General features: G+C 42.3%; 7 protein-coding genes across 7 annotated transcripts; 2 read left to right on the top strand and 5 right to left on the bottom strand.

The window, feature by feature from the left end:
* Positions 1–7782: 7782 nt before the first annotated feature.
* On the top strand, positions 7783–8164 carry ColSpa_01222 (uncharacterized protein; the record flags this gene model as incomplete). Its single annotated transcript, XM_049267434.1, has 2 exons — positions 7783–7868; positions 7915–8164. The coding sequence occupies 2 exons, from the start codon at positions 7783–7785 to the stop codon at positions 8162–8164; spliced, it is 336 nt and encodes a 111-aa protein (XP_049123391.1).
* A 41-nt stretch (positions 8165–8205) lies between these two features.
* On the top strand, positions 8206–8571 carry ColSpa_01221 (uncharacterized protein; the record flags this gene model as incomplete). The annotated part of the gene is made up of 1 exon (XM_049267433.1): positions 8206–8571. The coding sequence occupies one exon, from the start codon at positions 8206–8208 to the stop codon at positions 8569–8571; it is 366 nt and encodes a 121-aa protein (XP_049123390.1).
* Positions 8572–9398: 827 nt separating this feature from the next.
* Positions 9399–9881, bottom strand: ColSpa_01220 (uncharacterized protein; the record flags this gene model as incomplete). Its single annotated transcript, XM_049267432.1, has 1 exon — positions 9399–9881. One exon carries the CDS (start codon positions 9879–9881, stop codon positions 9399–9401), a length of 483 nt encoding a protein of 160 aa, XP_049123389.1.
* A 138-nt stretch (positions 9882–10019) lies between these two features.
* On the bottom strand, positions 10020–11803 carry ColSpa_01219 (nitrogen assimilation transcription factor nit-4; the record flags this gene model as incomplete). Its single annotated transcript, XM_049267431.1, has 4 exons — positions 10020–10386; positions 10446–10771; positions 10837–11385; positions 11507–11803. The coding sequence occupies 4 exons, from the start codon at positions 11801–11803 to the stop codon at positions 10020–10022; spliced, it is 1539 nt and encodes a 512-aa protein (XP_049123388.1).
* Positions 11804–12992: 1189 nt separating this feature from the next.
* ColSpa_01218 (nitrogen assimilation transcription factor nirA) lies at positions 12993–14457 on the bottom strand (the record flags this gene model as incomplete). Its single annotated transcript, XM_049267430.1, has 5 exons — positions 12993–13493; positions 13566–13734; positions 13860–14015; positions 14068–14286; positions 14363–14457. 5 exons carry the CDS (start codon positions 14455–14457, stop codon positions 12993–12995), a joined length of 1140 nt encoding a protein of 379 aa, XP_049123387.1.
* A 52-nt stretch (positions 14458–14509) lies between these two features.
* On the bottom strand, positions 14510–15543 carry ColSpa_01217 (nitrogen assimilation transcription factor nit-4; the record flags this gene model as incomplete). Its single annotated transcript, XM_049267429.1, has 2 exons — positions 14510–15196; positions 15457–15543. 2 exons carry the CDS (start codon positions 15541–15543, stop codon positions 14510–14512), a joined length of 774 nt encoding a protein of 257 aa, XP_049123386.1.
* Positions 15544–15890: 347 nt separating this feature from the next.
* On the bottom strand, positions 15891–17027 carry ColSpa_01216 (nitrilase; the record flags this gene model as incomplete). The annotated part of the gene is made up of 3 exons (XM_049267428.1): positions 15891–16556; positions 16614–16791; positions 16870–17027. The coding sequence occupies 3 exons, from the start codon at positions 17025–17027 to the stop codon at positions 15891–15893; spliced, it is 1002 nt and encodes a 333-aa protein (XP_049123385.1).
* Between the last annotated feature and the right edge of the window lie 407 nt (positions 17028–17434).

Below are 17434 nucleotides of genomic sequence, written 5' to 3'. Positions count from 1 at the left end.
ATATATCTTTCCTTAGATTTAGTTACTAGAACTTTTATTTAATAAGTTCTATTGTTTTATTCTTACCAAAGTATCTTACCAAGGGATCGTTATAGTATAAAGACAAAATCTCTTGCCTTATAGTGGCTTTTTATAGGACAAAGAGTTTCCTCTTAAAATAGAGTAGTCCTTATTTACTTATTATTTAGACAAAATATTCCTTTTAGTTCTTAATAGCCTCTTGTCTATGTTTTATTTTATTATCCTTATCTTAGAGGCCTTTAATTACCTTAAGCAAAAAGTTAAAAGGAGTATAGTTATAAGTATCTTCTTTGCTAGCTATAGCTTTAGTTTATCTTCTTATAACTACTTAGACCTTATATACATTTTATATTTTTATTTATTTAATAATATCTCTTTATAAAAGAGTTTTTAACTTTAAGGTATTTAAAAGGTCTATATTTAGTTACTTTTTAGTATAATAGTCTAGTCTTTATAATAGCCTATTAGCTAAGTTTATCTTACCTTACTAGTAGCAAATCACAAAATCATATAGTGCTAAGTATATATACTAACAAGCTTAGTAGCTATTTAGCTTTAGCTATTCTATAAATCTTTATAGGTTCTAGTAATTAGTCAGAACCTTAAGGGGTTTTATTACCTTATTAACATAATATTACCAGGTTTTAAACGACTTAACTATTACAAGTATCTCCTAGTCTAAAGTATTATAGTTAAGTTTTACCTTATTAAACTTTCAGAACTAAAATACTACTAGGTACTATTAACTTAAGTTATCCCTTTAAGAAAGAATACTTATAGCTATATACCTTAATGCATCTATCTCTATCTAAGTTATTTTCTTAGGGTTAAAGTAGTAAAGAAGTAGTACTAATTAGAAGGCAAAACATAGGCTTCTAAATACTACACGTTCCTTTAACCTAAACTCTATATTTCCTAGCTTTTTACTATCCTTACTTCCTTTTAGTAGGTCTATTAATAGATAAGCTACTTACAAGTACCTATAAATAAACCTACAATAAAAGTTACAGAACCCTAGAAATACTTATACTTCTTTATACATCTAGGGTTCTAGCTATAACGCTACTACGTCTACTCGCTATAGATCTATTAAGACCTTGTTAATAGACAGGATAAACCCTAGGAATTCCACTTCCTTCTAATAGAACTTGTATTTAAAGGGTTTTACATATAACCCTGCTTTCTGTATACAATTTAAAATCTATAAAAGGTATTAAGTATAATTTTCTTTATCCTTAGAGAAAATAAGGATATTATCTAAGTAAATAATACAAAATATATCTATAAAGCTATTTAAAGCTATATTAATATAGTTTTAGAATATTACTAAAGTATTAGTTAAACTAAATAGTAAAACTAAATACTTATATCGCTTATATCTAATTTAAAATACTATTTTTTATTTATAGCCTTTAGCTATTTAAATTTAATAATAAGTATTTTTTATATTAATCTTAAAGAAATATTAAGTACTTATAATATAGTTAAGGATCTCTAAGATTAAGAGTAAAGAGTACTAATTCTTAACTATAATTTTATTTAATTTATAGTAGTTTATATATAAGCATAGACTTTTATTTTTCTTAGGTATAAAGATTATAAGTGCTTCTACTAAGCTTTAGGACCTCCTAATACAGCCTAGCCATAAGTTCTTGTTAATATAATCTTAGAGAGCTTAGAGTTCCTTAGGTAATAAAAGGTAAATTAGTCCCTAAGGTAATTTAGTTTTATTTATAAGATTAATCTTATAATTTATACTTTTATAAGTAAATAATATTATTATATTAAAAGTATTAAGAATATTTTTTATAAATAAAAGTTTATAAAGGATTTTTTAGTTCTAATTTACTTAGTTTTTTTCTTTATTTAGTAAAAGAAAGGTTTTAAGTAATATAATAATAGTAAAAATCTTTACTATTATTTATGATTTCTTAGTAAAATAATAGCTTTTTAGTACTTCCTAAGTTTTCTATAAGGTTACTTTAAACTACTACTACTGATTTTTCTCTCTTAAATAAATATTAAGATCTTAAATAATTATTATTAATAATAATACTAGGCTTTTATTAAGCTAAGGATCTTAGTTAATTGCTACATAGGGTCTAATGAATATTTTAGTAGTCCTCTAGTAATTAGTTATAGTTAAAAGTACTTTATATACCCTATAAGTAGAGATAAATAGTCTTACTATTACCTTTAACATAGGAGCGTATAACTTTGCTTATTTAAGTAGATATTCTTTAATAAACTAATAAGATATAATATTATATTTAGTATAAGAGTTAATGTCTATGAATGTATCTAGGGTGTTTTAATAGGTTTTTACCTAGACTTTAGTATAAAATTAATAAGTTATCTTTACTTTAAAATAAAATAAAGTTATAAGGTTTACTTTATTTTCTTTTTTTTTTTGTTCTTATTTTAGTCCTTTTTTTACTATAACTTCTTATACTATTACTTTAAGATCCTTAGTATATTTTTTCTCTTTTAAAGATTCTAGATAATTACAGGTATAGTACCTTAACTTATAGTAGTTATAGCACTTAATCTTTTTATTCTTAGTAAAATAATTATTCTTTTTCTTCTTATATAATAAGAAATCTCTATTAAGGTCTTTCTTTTAGCTATATTTTATTCCCTTTTTAGTTATATTTTTAAAGTTTATTTTTTTCTTTTTCTTTTTATATAAGGTTCTTTAAATCTATTAAATTAGCTTTATTATTTTAACTTATTTAGTAAAAAGTATAGGAGTATTTTGCTAAATAGTTCCTTTAAGTTTACTAGTTAACTAGTAAAAGAACTTAAAAGTCTATTCTTTTTATAGCCTTAGTGTGAATTTTTTTTTAAGAGAGTTAAGGTATATATAGAACTATTTAAGGTCTTAGGTATTTTTTTATTATATATTAATAATTTATTATATAATATTTAACTCTTTATAAATAATGTTTTAGAGGAGTATTTTTATTTATTCTAAAAAATATTTAAAGTCTTTTACTTTATTCTTATTTTTATTTAATAAAATGTCTATATATTTATCCTATTATACTTAGTATTTATTATTTATATTATCTCTAAATAAAAAGATTTATTTATTTAGTTTATAAAACTTTTTAGGAGCTACTTTAATAGCTACTTATAAATTATTAATCTAAGCCTCTCTTTAGTATAAGCTAGACTAAAAACTAAGCTTTTAAATCTCTTTATAAATATACTTTTTTTTACTTTTTGTATAAAAATTACTAAAAAATTAGTAAAATTTACTTTTAAGCAGAAGTTTTTTTAGTATTACTTCTAGGTAATTTAGAGTTTACTCTTAGGTTATTTATGCTGCTTTAAGTTTATTAATCTATTATTATAATACTACTTAGATTTCTAGGCTAGTTCCTCTTTAGGTTTTTATACCGTTTCTTAAGTTTCTCTTTTAGGATTTAATAGTATAACTTAATCCTGAGGCTTGTAGATCCACACCCTCTATTACTTTTTTGTCTACTATTATTACTATTAGTGACTTTTTAAGAAAATCTAGAATTATAAAAGAACTATAGTTAAGAATAATATAATTATAAAACATAGGTCTTATATTAAACAAAAGCTAGATCTTAGCCTACTAATCTCTAGCCTTTTGCCCGTTAAATGGGCCTTGTACCCTGAGACAGTATCATGAACTTTACAATCCTGTGGCTGTTCTTTGTGGCTATGCCACCCTGTGCCACAGTGCCCGTGGGCGGGCTGCTCTATTGTCCTTTAACACTTTTGTTATATTCTCACCAAAACAATCAATTATTCAGACATTTTATTAACAGATATTAACACTATCTAAACTAACTATCCCTATCCAACACAGTCAATATGCCCCGACCATATAACAAAAATATGACTACTGCTAAAAAAGCAGCCAAAGTAGTATTTGCTGCCCAGCAACAGGCTTAATTTGATTAGGCTAGCAAGCAGATATCTACTATATCTATCCGCGAGGTTGCCCGGCAGTATAGCATATCTAATATATCTATTCGCTGGCATCTTCAGACCCTTCAAGCTAGCCATGACCTTCAGGCAAGCCCGCCGGCTGCCCTTGGCTGGCTGCGCGCACTAACCACTACTAAAGATACTGCTCTTATAGCCTTTGTTATATAGCTTATAAAAGCTGGCTTTCTAGCCTTGCTAATATAAGTAGAGGAGACGGCTAACTATCTACATAACCTCTACGCTATACCTCCTATATTAAAGCACTTTGTCTATACCTAGCTTGCTAATTACCTAGAGCTTCAGAAGAAGGCTACTATTAAGCCGGTTAAGATATACTATAAAAGAATAAAGCTAGACCTTACCTTAATAAAGGACTTTTTTATATAGTATTAGGTAATAGTCTACAAGTATAATCTTAGCCCTTTAAAAATATAAAACGCTAATAAGTTAAGGTACTAAATTAGTTACCTTAATAGCAAAATATATATAATACTACTTTAGTAACTACTAAAATATAATTACTTACTAGAAGTTATTAATCCTATAAATTAAGAGTTATATATATTAATTAAATATAATAATATTATAAGTAATAGTATACTAAGATATTTAATCTTTAAAATATAACTAGTTATTACTTAAATAGATTATTAGATTTAAAAAAATATTTACTTTATGTATTTAGTAACTAGCTTTTTAAACTAAAAGGTTATAATAGATTATATATAGTATTTTAATACTAAATTATATATAAAGTTAACTAAATATTACTATATAAGCTATTTACTTAAGAACTATTTTAGTATTAATATATATAATTATAATAACTATAACCTATATTTACTTAATAGTAAGCTAAGTAAAGTATATTAATAATACTATAACTATTAAAATATAATTAAAAAGTTAAAGTAGTTATATTATTTACTTTTATTAAATAAGTTTATTAGCTATATTAGTATAAAGCTTATAAAGTATTATATTAACTTTAATATTATTTTAGGTTTTTTTTTACTTTATATAATACACTTTCTTTAACTAATAGATATTAAGGTCTTTTAGTTATTTAAAAGTACTTAATAAAAAATACTTTATAACTATATATAAAATAATAACCTTATATTTATAAAAAGTAACTTTATTACTACTTTTACTAATATAACTAATACTACCTTTATAGCTATAAATATTATAAAAAGGTTTAAAAAATCAGGTATTTAGCTTATTAAAGATAATATTATATTAGCCTAGTTAATAAAAAAAATATAGTAAAATAAAGCTAATATACTATTTTACCTTATATATTTTTTACTATATAATAATTACTTTAATAAAGCTATACTTACTACTAATTATATAAAAAAAAAATATAATAGCTTATAAAGTACCCTTTTAAAAAAGAGATTTAAGGTAATTAAAAAAGTAATTAATAAAAGAGCTCTTAGCTATAAGTATTAATAAGGTTATATTAAAGACTATAATAAAAAGCTAATAATATAATAATAAAAAAGCTAAGCTTAATAAGCTATTAAGCTAAGCTACTTATTTATATTAAGTATTACTTTTAATAATATAAAAAAAGTATATAAGAAGTAAATAACTAAGGCTATATAAGTAAAGTAATAGTAGTAGTAAGTAGTAGTTAAGAGGATAGCTTATAGCTAAAAAAAGGAGGTCTATTAATGATATAGTGCTTTAAAGTATTAGATAATAGATAAGTAAATAAAGTAACTAACCTTTAAATAGTAGCTACACTATACTAAAGAAGTTAATACCTATATTCTATTTAATACCTTAGATTTTTATTAGTATAATAAGCTAAAAAAAAAATTCATTATTAACATTAACTTTACCCTTTTACTATAACATATACTTAATTAATTTAAGTATATAATAAGGCCCCTTAGTTAAGGTAATATTAACTAAATATTAGCTAATACTACTACAAAAGTAACTAGGCTAGACTTTAATCCTAAGATATTTATAGATATAAATAATCCTATTAATAAAAATATTAATAAGGCTATATCTAGTAAAGAATCAGTTAATATAGCTAAGGATAAAAATAATAACTTTAAAATAGCATTAGTACTATTACTATTAGTAACACTAACACTAACAATAACATTATAAGCACTATTATAATATAAGTTATAATACTATATAATTAAGGATAATATAAATACTTAATAAAACAAAAGCACAATAAAAAATAACCTATTTATTTCCCTATTAATATAAACTAAAAAGAAATAATAACATATAATAGATAATAGTACTAATAATAGTACTATTATAATAGTAATTTAAATTTTTAATTATTATAAAAAAAAAGAAAAAAAGGTACTATTTTAAAGCCCTAGATTAAGGCTATTAATTCATACTACTTTTATTATTATATAACGTTGTAGTTGTTATGACCTTTTAAATTAAAAAGTAGAGATTTTTGTGTATAATAGGCAAAAGTGATGCTATTCGTGATATAGGCTGCGACCCCCCTTTTGCTGCTGTGACCCCCCTTTTTTCGCCCCTTACGTGAGTAAGGGGTTTTTAGCGCAGCAGCCTGATGACTAAAACCCCTGGGTAGATATCTAAGAGGAAATAACGAGTACTATTACCAGGCCTATCTCAGCTTGGAATGAAGGCAGACACAATAGGTTCTTGGCTGGATGCCTCGCTCAGCCACATCGATTAGAAAGAAGGCAGGTTAGGTACACAGCAGGGCACCTTCAGGGACGCATTTTTTTTCTCAATATCATTTAAAAAGCCATACTTTTGGACAAAGCATCATCTTGGAGACACCCATACGCACTCGTCCTCGTTGTCGCATTCGACCAACTTGAACACCCAACATAGTTGCTAAGCTCTTACAAAGGGCGTCGCGCTACCCTCAAGCTCGCATCCAAGTCAGCAGTCCAACGGGCAAACGAACCGGCAACAAATGATGGCCACCTGAGCACAAGAACAACGACAACATTAACAACGATTATGCCAGGCATAAAAAAGAATTCGCCAACAAATGCAGGAGCAGGAGCAGCAGCAGGGGCAGCAGACAGCATCGTCGCCAAATCCTTCGCAGCGCAATAAAACGGCCCCGAAAACCCCGAAAAGTTGAAAGAAACGGCTCTCTTGACAAAGGTAGGCGTTTTATATTGGTTAACAGCGTTGACCTATATGCTAACTTATGTATAGAAGGTAATTGTGAAATCAAAGGGACTCGAATGACTATCACGCTTGGCTCGGTTCCAGTTCAAGTAATGAGACAATGTGTCCGAAGTCGTACCGAACATCGCGCTTGAATACACACGTGGGAACAGAACGAAGTATTGTCTGTAATTGTCAGGAACAAGGAGAACATTGATGAGCTCCCGTCCCTAGTCGTTAACACAGTCGGATATAGATAAGGGTCGACTTGGCAGTCACACCGACAGTCGTGATCCGCAGAGTTTCTACCAACACCAAGAAGCCAACCCAAGATACGATGAACCTGCCCTGATAGCAATGAGACAGTTTGGTAGCACCTGACCCGGATGTCCATCAGAGCGGGCCACAAGATAGATAGATGACAAGCGTGAAAAGTCCAAAATTGATTTCCGCAAGCTCTCGAGGGATTCTTAAGACCACAAACAGGTTGAGCTCTGCCCTTGGCCAATGCCTGATGATATAGCCCAGTGGTCTTGACCAATTCCTGCATATAAGACTGGCATGCTCTTCCCTTAGAGTTGCACTTGTTCCATGAAATGTATCATCACTAATCAAGCTCAAAACCCAAACTTCTCTTAACGTCCGATTACCATGGAAAAACTCACCCCCTTGACCCGCACCCTCCTCCTCAAAGGAGTCCACGTCGTCCCAACCCGTCACAGCCAGTCTGCCGCGGCGTAGACACTGCCACAACCTCCCCAAATCTCTTAATCACCCTCATAGACCGCTCCACCCTCTTATTCCCTGTGCCCCGCTAGTCTCGCTCACCGCAAACCCCTCCATCGGCCCTGGCGGCTCTTTCTACCGCGACTTCGCCCACTTTTGCGTCTACGCCCCCGACCTCTTCGCCGCCGACCGCGTCCTCCCGCTCCTCGAAGGCGTCAACGCCTGCTTCGTCGACGCCCCCGGATGGCGCTCCACAGGCCTCTCCTACAACGCCGCCTCGGACCGCGACGGGCCCTGGACAAGATAAACGTCTGCAGCGTCGCCAATCTTCCCGGCGCCGCGGGTGTCATGCACTTGGACGCCGCCACGGGCATGCCCTGGCTCGAGGTCGCGAACCCGTACCTCGACACCTCCGTCACCGCCCATGAGCTCGGCCACGGGCTGCACTACCACCAGAAGACGTGGACACCGCCGGCAGCGGAAACTACTACCAGGCGCGACACTTCTTCGCCTACGTCACCAACGACCCGAACAAACTTCGTCGGCCTGGGCTGCGACGTGCTGCGCCAGCTGATGGTGCGGTGCAGCCCCAAATTTAACAAGACGTCACTGCACACCCTCCAGCACGCCTCCACAGGCGCCTCCAGCGCGAGCGTCGTGGGGAAGTCTCAGGCGTGCATGGCGTACCTCGACATCGGCCACCGCCAGGCGTAGTCCGTTCTCTTCAACCAGCGGGGCCATATCAATCCTTCCAACGTGGAATCGACGCGGAGCGGGAGCTACCGCGTACATTCTCCGAGAAGGCCGCGGTACATGAGTGTCAACGTGATCCCGCTCAAGAGCCCGTCCGGCACGGCAAGCGTTAGAATCACGACCAGCTGGCAGTTGACTTCGCAACAGGTTGGGCGGAACACGAGTAGTAGCGCGGTGGAGATACGCCGAGCTTGTCAATGGGACTGGGAGCGTGAGTGTTGCAGGCGGGGAGGAGGCGAGCCTTTTGTTGCGAACACGCCGGCGAACTTGGTTCCGTTTGACCTGTTTGCGTTATCAACCAAGGTCAACACGGGGGTTTGGTTACTCTTTAACGCTGATAGGTGCCACGGCTTAGGTGTTTGATGGATGGATAGTTAGATGGCGTGTACATATGGCTTGCATATATGGCCGACGCAGTTTGTATGGTACTTGTGCAAACCTTTTCATAGTTAGTTCGTGTGAATGATTGTCAATTGATCTCTGCAGCTCGGGTTTTGGGTCGAGAAGGAGATTGGAGATGTGGGCAATGAAGACATGATCACATGACTAACCCCCTCGGCCGAAGACTATATTGTAACGTCTGTGACAGTTACCTTTTGAGTTTTAACCTCGAGATTCGTAATTCATATTGAAGACATTGCTTGGCTGCAGAGAAATCTGTTCTGGCAGCAAAAGCCAAAATAGCGGAGACGATGAGCATCCATATCCAACACCGGCTGAGCCAATACGCTAAAGACCATGTGCAACCTTTCCGATATGCAACCAAACGCCCGCTCAAAAACCGTTGATCAAAAACTTCTACCACCACTGACTGCCCACTTCTCAACCAAAGCCCAAAGCTCAGTGCCGCTGTCTGCACCTCCTTCAACACCCTGGTCATCCTCCGCCAAAAGGGCTTTGATCTCCTCACGATCTGGCACAGCATAACTCGGTGGCCTTGTCTCAGTCTCCTGGATCGCCAACTTGACCCACGGTTCCAGAAACGGCTTCGCTGCGTCGGGTATGTCCTGCTTCATTGCCCACGCCATGGCCTGGAGCGCTTGTAAAAGGTACATGGACATGCGGACAACGCGGGCCGAGAGGCCGCCGATCCTGCAGAGGCGTGTGAACATATCTTTCGTTGCAGCATGGTTGTCATTGAGAAAGGGCATCAAGTTTTGCATTGTCACAAAAACTTGGCGGGTGATGTAGGAATGGTTGGTGTATCGTAGCAGGTATGCTTCCGCAAGGGTAGTGTCGGACATACAGTGTTGCAGGCAGATGGATTTCATGGTGGTGGATGGCGCGGTAAAGGGGGTATCGAATATTGTTGATGGATGGAGGGACTGCAGGAGAAGGTACGCGATCTCATTCTCATGCATCCTGAATATTGTCAGCAACTTGGAAAATCGAGGCGAGCAGGGAAGGGTTTACCTGAGGAAGCAAGTCCCGGGGGTAAAGTTGTGCTCCATCTGGAAACGGCTGGGCAAAGCTTTCCTAAACTCCTGCAGCCTACAGTACCAGTGTTTCTTCCGTCTGATGTCTTCTATGCTTCCCTTTATGGTGCTACCGGAAGTGAGGTACTGCATGACGTCGTACTGTAGGCAGGCAAGGTTTGAAACGACGGTTGCCATCCCTGGGGCAATCGGTACCAGGGCTGTTGATTCCAGATATGGCCGTCCGAGGACATCGATGTTGCCTCTTGGCTCGATTGCATCTTTGCCGTAGTTATCAAATAGTTTCGGTATGGAAGGAGGTGGGATATCGGCGACTGAGTTGTAGAAATATGAGATGCGACTACAGCGAGAAATCAGCTTGGGATGCGATGACGTATGAGGGAGAGGACTGAATCCCACCTTTCCATAAAAAAGATGGCCCATACTGCTTTTGAGATGCAGAGCATCTCTCTAGCATCGACAGGGTCATCTTTGTTAAGCATGGCGAATCTCCGCTCAGGTTTGAAGCGCTTGTACCGTTCCCAGGCCATGAAGCGGTACATCTTGGCGCTCGTCTCGTCTCCGGCGATACTAGCCGACCAGTCTACGAGAACGAGGGCAAGAATGGTGGGTATCGTGGCATGTCCATGGCTCTTTTCCACCAGCTGCATGACCTCGTCCCGGAACAGCTTCGACAGGTCTCGGCCAGTAACGGCGCTAAATTGTTTCGCGCTTTCGAGGAATGGCTGTCGGGCACAAACGGTAAGCACGTCGACAGGAAACATTAGGCCAAGGAGGATTCTCGACTCACAGCTCGGATTGCACAGACAGCATTGACTAGGATGGGAGAACACCACTTGGCTCGCTTGATGCTGCCGGCGCGCATATCCTCCACAAACAGGTCTTGCTCGATAGCTGGGAAACAGCTGACATTTTCCCAGCTGAAAAAGTCGGTGACTAGCTCAGACACAAGACCATCGTCGGCAACAGTGGTCCATGGTTTCGCGGGCACTCGGATGAGGCTGTTTTGGAGAGCCCTTTCGTTAATCTTAGCCAGCCTTGAGTCGTGTGTGCGGTCATTTGTCGTCGGCGAGGGGAGCAGAATTTCTGCCTGCCGGATGGACTCCAAGACTCTGATGGGATCGCCTGATACGCGAATGCGTCGGAAAATCTCTTTTGCCTCGTCCTCGGACTTGGTGCAGACCATGCGGAAGAGGTCTCTGTACTGGGCGTTTTCGGTTTCCAGGACGTTGGCTTTGCGTTTGAGCGCAAGACTCACCGTCTCGCCCTGATTCGCCTCATAATGGCACTCAACCCGTCTTTTGGAGCAGTGCTGGCATTTCGGGCGTTGGCCATCGCACTGGATTCGGGCAGAGAAAGAATTGTCAGCCTGGGATGCGGGTAGCGCGCATGCAAGATATCGCATGGCGCAGTACGAGAACGTCTTGTGTCTCTCGTGTAAATGGTTTTTGTTATCTCACCTTGGCTTTTCTCCGTCGACAGTTATCGCAAGCGACAGCAATAACCTGTCGTTTGGAGGAAGCACGCGGCTTCGGGTCGGCAGAAGACTCGACGCTCTGGCTTCTGCTCTCAGTATTGGGATCGTTGCCTGAGTCGTCGCTGCTCCCTCCTCCGCCCGATCCGCGGCCAGAGGCTGAGGGCTGCTGGGCCGCCGCCGCCGCTGCTGCTGCTGTTGCCGGCGTGGGCGGAAAAGAGCCAGTCGGTTGGGTGCCCGGAGCAGGAAGAATTACGCGACGACGCTTTGGCGGGAGTGACATGAGATTGAAGGGAATAGCCGGACGTGTAGTGAGTTTTTTCTTCCCTCTTGTGTTGTCTTCGTTATTCCGTTATACGACAATGTGCCTTATTCTTGGGATCGGTAGCACTTGCAAGAGGATTTCCATCCCTTCTCTTCCCAAGAAAAAAGGCATAGGCCAATTAATTCGCGGAGGGGAAATTAAATGGACGGCGTGGCTGTTGACTAGGCTGATGAAGAGTTTGCTGGTTTTGCTGGCTGCTGCTGCGACTGCGAGACTTGTCTGTCTGGCTGGTTCCGCAACGTGAGGACGAGCAAAGCCGTACGCACCCTCCACCTCACGCCTTCCACCTCGGACGTTCACTGGTGCTTGCCTCCTTCTCTGAACTTAGAGACTTCGATCTCGATCGGTGGGCCCCCTGGTCGGAAACTCATCACGTGGGGCTGCTGAGGAGCTGCGTCTATTGGCCAGCCGGCACCTTCCGACCAATGGGAACTTGTCGGAGCTCGCTCCTACAGTAGGGTGGATTCTAGGCCACCCCTCCACCGAAGGAAGATGGGAAAGAGGAAAAACGCGTGGAAAAAGGGGCATGGGAAAGTGCCGGTGGAGCTGAATGCGGTACTGCCGGAGTTGGCTCCTTAGCTTAGGGTACAGACATATAGCACTTTTTGGTTGAAAAAAGGATGAGACTGAAAGAAAACAGCAGATGAGAAGGTCATCGACGCGAGGACCACATTATTTGTTCCTTGTTCTTCCATCTGGAGTGATAAATATGTTTGGGCCTGGTCTGGTCCCGTCTGGCCCCTCAATACAACACACCGACTCGTTCGTCAGTGGCTGGCCAAACCTACATACTGCGCATGATACCTAGAATGACAAGGTACCGCGATTCCCTCCTAGACTGAAACGGGGAAAGCCTCTTTGGGGCCTGTACACGAGGCAATCAAGCAACAAATGGGCAGCCATCCGGTTCCTTCCTTAGCCAGTCGGCCGAGCCGGACTATTGTCTGGCCGCTACTCCACAGCTGTCGTCGGATATTGGACGGAGGGCTGAGAGATTGAGGGCCGAGTGCACATGCGCCGTGGTGACGTATCTCCCACCGTCGGCTGAGACGCATATGAGCCTCTCAACCTCTTCACCTCTTCATTTCTCTGAGGATTATTCTCATCGATACCACATCGCGTTTTCTTCGCTTTGCATTCCTATTTCCTATTCTACAATGGTATTAAGCACATCATACCCACTTTCCGCCAGCCATTCCTTGACAAGACTATCCGTGTACTGATCCGGTGTTGCAACGTCGAACAAAAATGCCAACGTATCACTCTCAGTACTCGCGCGGCCACCCGTCTCCTGATCCCTTGACTCACCAAAGGGCCCCAGCCTAGTCCTCTGGCCCCCTCTAACCGCTCCGTCGGTTATGTCGCAATCTCCCGACAGCCCATTTGCTGTCTCAACTCTGAGACCGCTCCAGTGCTGCAGTTGTGAGACATCTTCACACTGGTACCACTCGCGGGCTAATAACCGCACAGCTCGCAGCGCCCGATCGCTCCAGGTCCACCACGCGGTACGGAGATCGCGCAGCGCATCGATGCAGGTTTGTAGATGGCGGATCGCCTGTTGTCTGTTCGGGTTCCGAGGACGAGCGTCGATGAGGTGGATGACGGTGGCTGAGAAACAGAGGTGAACCGCTGCTATGGGAATGCGGCGCTGCAAAGAGAGAGTAAGTGTCTTTCAAGCTTCATCTCCACGTAGATGATTTCCCCTCCGAATCGGACTCACGAGTGTGTACTGCTGTTTGTATATCCGCAACAGCTTTGCAATCTCCGTTGCCGAGTCACGGCATATTGCCATGTGTTGGTTCACGTATTCATCGTTCTCATCGCCACCATCTTCTGAAGATGCGTTGACACTCACAACTGACCGCCTCTTCTTTTTGTGCACAAGCGGCCTATGCAGTAGTATGAGATGCGCATGGTACTGTATGCTGCGCAAGGTACCCAAGTCAGCAAAAAAGATTAAAAATAATACCAGAAACAAAGCAGTCATCCACAGAATTCACCGCCGGAGCCTTACTGAAACAGACACACGTGAGGAAGCATCGGCGCCTTGGGCGAAGCCGGCAAACGGAGGTAGCTTGGCAGCTCCCTGTAGTGCGTACGCAGCTCCACGTCCGTCTTGCTGACGACGTCTTCGATTTCTCGAACGGACAGCTTACTGTTCGCTGCATAACTACATGGTGTCAGTTCAAGTCCTTTGGTCCCGTGCGTGAGACATCTCGTACATTACGTCCATTGCTTCGCACGCAATAGTCATGATTTCCGAGACGTGGCAGGCCGTCGAAGATATGTGGGAATGAACACCCAGCGACTTCTCGCCATAGGGTGAGTCGGAAGTTGGCAGCCAGGGGGTGTACTCTTCCGTGGTGTCGATACTGGGTTTGGGACATGTTATGGTGGACTTTGTGGTGCTGCTTGGCCGACCTAGGCCCGTGGCGAAGAGCCTTTGGAAACTGGTTAGTGTTGTCAGGGAGAGCAAGACGGGAGGATGCCTACTTGTCAGTGACATAGCACCCCCACCACGTCACTTTTCTTGCTTCTGCCTCTTCTTCTGATACCATGCCAGCAGTTGTCCACTTGGAACAGTCCAGGTGCAGACCGAGGTTGTGTGCCATCCTTGTTGCGTTCCCTAGCTCCCCATCAGCAAAACGTCGTCTCCGCACCATCCTAACAAAACTCACCCGAATATAACCATCCAAGAGCCTCCTTGCCGTCTGACATGATTCGCAAAGCCATAAGGCAAGCGGACTGAACAGTCGTGATTGTAGGAGCTTCGCTTTCGTACAGCAGCAGTATCTTGGCATGCTCGGAAAACGCATCCCCCGCAGTACTAGGATCATCCACCACCGACCTCAGCTCAAGGCGGTCTGAGTACCTCGCCGCGATGGCAAAAATTGAGCACAACAGAAGCGGCGAGCAGTACTTGCCATCATCTTCGCCCCGGAAGCTCTTCAGGAACGCGCTCTTGTGGATCACGTAGTTCCACGGGTTCTGCCACCGCCAGTACAGTTCGAGCAGGTGGTCCTGGAGTTCGTCAGAGACAGTGACGAGTTTTCCGAGTTGCGCTGCAGCGGCGAGACCCTGTCTCTGGACTTTGAGAGACGGCTTGTGAGGGTCGGCCTCACGGAGGGGCTCCCGAACGAGGTTATATGAGCTCTGAGACCCAAAGTAGTGGAGCTGGCCGTCGTCTATGACATTGAGGCGGCCGACGAGGCCAGTGAGGTCGGACAATGGACCTTGGTCTTCGTCGTCGGTGCTCTCGTCTTGTCCAGCCTCTTCGGTATTTGGATTCAAAGTAGATGTTGGTTGGGAGCCTAGTGATACCACCTGAGCTTCTAGATTTCGGATCCGGGCCTGTAGCGATTCCACGTATTTCTTACTGGGTGGTCTGAAACGACACCAGCCGTCAGAACTGAGGATTCGGTTTTGTGCCCGTGGATGGTTGAACATTACCGACGCTTGTTATCCGCATGCTGGAACTCACACTCAGTCCCTCTTCTTACACATGAGCTACAGACAGGTTGCTGCCCATCGCACTATAGTCAAGTCAGTCCTGAGATCAACATACCGCTTGACCAGCCAAGCATTCGGGGCAACAAGGATTCAAAGCCTACACGCATGCGCCTTTGACGACACGCGAGGCAAGCGAGTGAGACTCGCTGCCTCTTCTTGCCCTCCTGCGGCACGGTCAAGGTCGCCATCGAATTCTCGGTCCTCTTGGTTGGCGGCTCAATAAGATTTGAAAGGCATGTTTTGCAGCAACAGTTTGATATCAAAGTGCACATGTAAGTCGGGTCTTGTTCGCTACAGATGTGAAATCACACTGAGGAAAACCCCTGATGATGTATTCAGAGCTTCCACGCAACTACCGATATGAAAATGGAACGACCCCGCACTCGCCTATCAGCATACGCTCAGCTATCAAACGCCGCTCCCGCTGATCCACCATTTGCTTGGACAAACTCTAAATTCCAGCCCAAGCCAGATAGCTGGTTCCTGCATTCTGGAAAGAGCAGCACCTCCACCCGAACGTCCACGACCTACTCGCTCAAGGCTCAGCCGCGTAGAAGACAGGCCGTGCAGCATACTTGTTAACCCGCAGGCTTAGCTGGTCAGGCCGGCAATAGTGTCCCACGATGTCCAGGTTCTGCTTCGCCTTGGCCTTCTCCGCTAAATCAACATCGGCGTACAGGATGCACTCCTCCCCGGGCGGTGGCCGCTCGACGAGCTCGTCGCCCCAGGGGGAATAAATCATGCTGAACCCGCCGCCACCCCCAGGCGTGTTGGTCGTGAACCCGAATTCCTCGATGCGGCACTTCTTCCTCGATTCCTCGCTGACGACCTGCGTGCAGACCATCACGAAGCATGTGCCCTCGAGCGCGAGGACCTGCGAGAACCGCATGCTCATCATGTCCGTGATATGGCCTGGCCAATCCGGGTCTCGCTTGCCGTCTTTCGTAGTCGGCTGCGGCCAGATGGCCGGCCAGCTGGAGACGTGGAGGTCGACGTTCTGCTCATACTCGTAGTACCGGAGGAGGGTTTGCGTGTGCTCCCAGCAGTTGAGCCCGCCAATCTTGACAGACGGGTGTAGGGTGCTTGGCACGACGGTCTGGAGGGACTCGCCTTGGCCGTCGCCCCAATAGGCGCGCTCGACGTGGGTGGGCTTAATCTTGCGGCGGTGGTGGACAATGACACCATTCTCGTCGATGAAGGACTGTTCAAGTGGTGAGCATCCCATTGACGGGTTCAAGGCAGGTACTTCGCTGCTTACCTGGGCGATGTACAGAGTGTTCTTGAATCGCTCGCTGTAGCCGAGCACGACAAAAACCCCAGCCTCCTTGACGGCAGCGCAGATGCGCTTCATCTCGTCCGAGTCCTTGACGAGAGAGTTACGAAAGTACTGGTCCATGAAAGCGGCGTTTTCCGTGGGAGACTTGGCCCAGATACTCCTTTGCCCTCGAGAGTTAGCTCACCATTCTCAACAATGCAACCAAGAGTCCAAGAGTTGTGGGTGCAGTGATATTCACCATGGGTATCCGGGAATGAAGACCTCAGGGAATCCTACGACGTTGGCACCTTGCTTGGCCGCCTCTTCGATCAGGGCGATGGACTTGGTGACGCCGCCTTCGAGGTCTTGCCAGGCCGGCTCTGCTTGGATTGCTGCAATCTTGAGCTTGGGGGCCATGGTCACTCTGCTAGTTCAATGTGAGTTTTAATTAACGATGCGAAGAGTGAATCTGGTGAATGTTTTGCGGGGCTTTCGTCTGAATTACAACTCTTATGATGGTCACATTCTACCCTTTAAATACAACGTGATGCTCATTTCTCCGTACTTCCCCTACTTTCTGCAGAAGATGCGTTGACAATGCTGTCGTACTGCATATCAACGGAGGGGCATTACCCTATCGTTTGCCTGCCCACTTTGAAGATCTTCCATCTGTGTGATGCTTCTATCTCTAGCCAACTTCCCCAACTATCAACGGCTGAGCATTATCCTATCCTCCATCGTGGGTGAACCCATCCTATATCAGTTTGAAAACGCCACAGGAGATTGGCTATCAATTCTGGGGTAGCTTAGTGAGGGGCGACCAA

This window comes from Colletotrichum spaethianum (genome assembly GCF_022836535.1).
Source record: "Colletotrichum spaethianum MAFF 239500 DNA, contig02, whole genome shotgun sequence".
In the NCBI taxonomy this organism is placed as follows: Eukaryota; Fungi; Ascomycota; class Sordariomycetes; order Glomerellales; family Glomerellaceae; genus Colletotrichum; species Colletotrichum spaethianum.
Note: the sequence above shows the minus strand (reverse complement) of the source record. Positions and strands in the feature narration are given on the sequence as shown.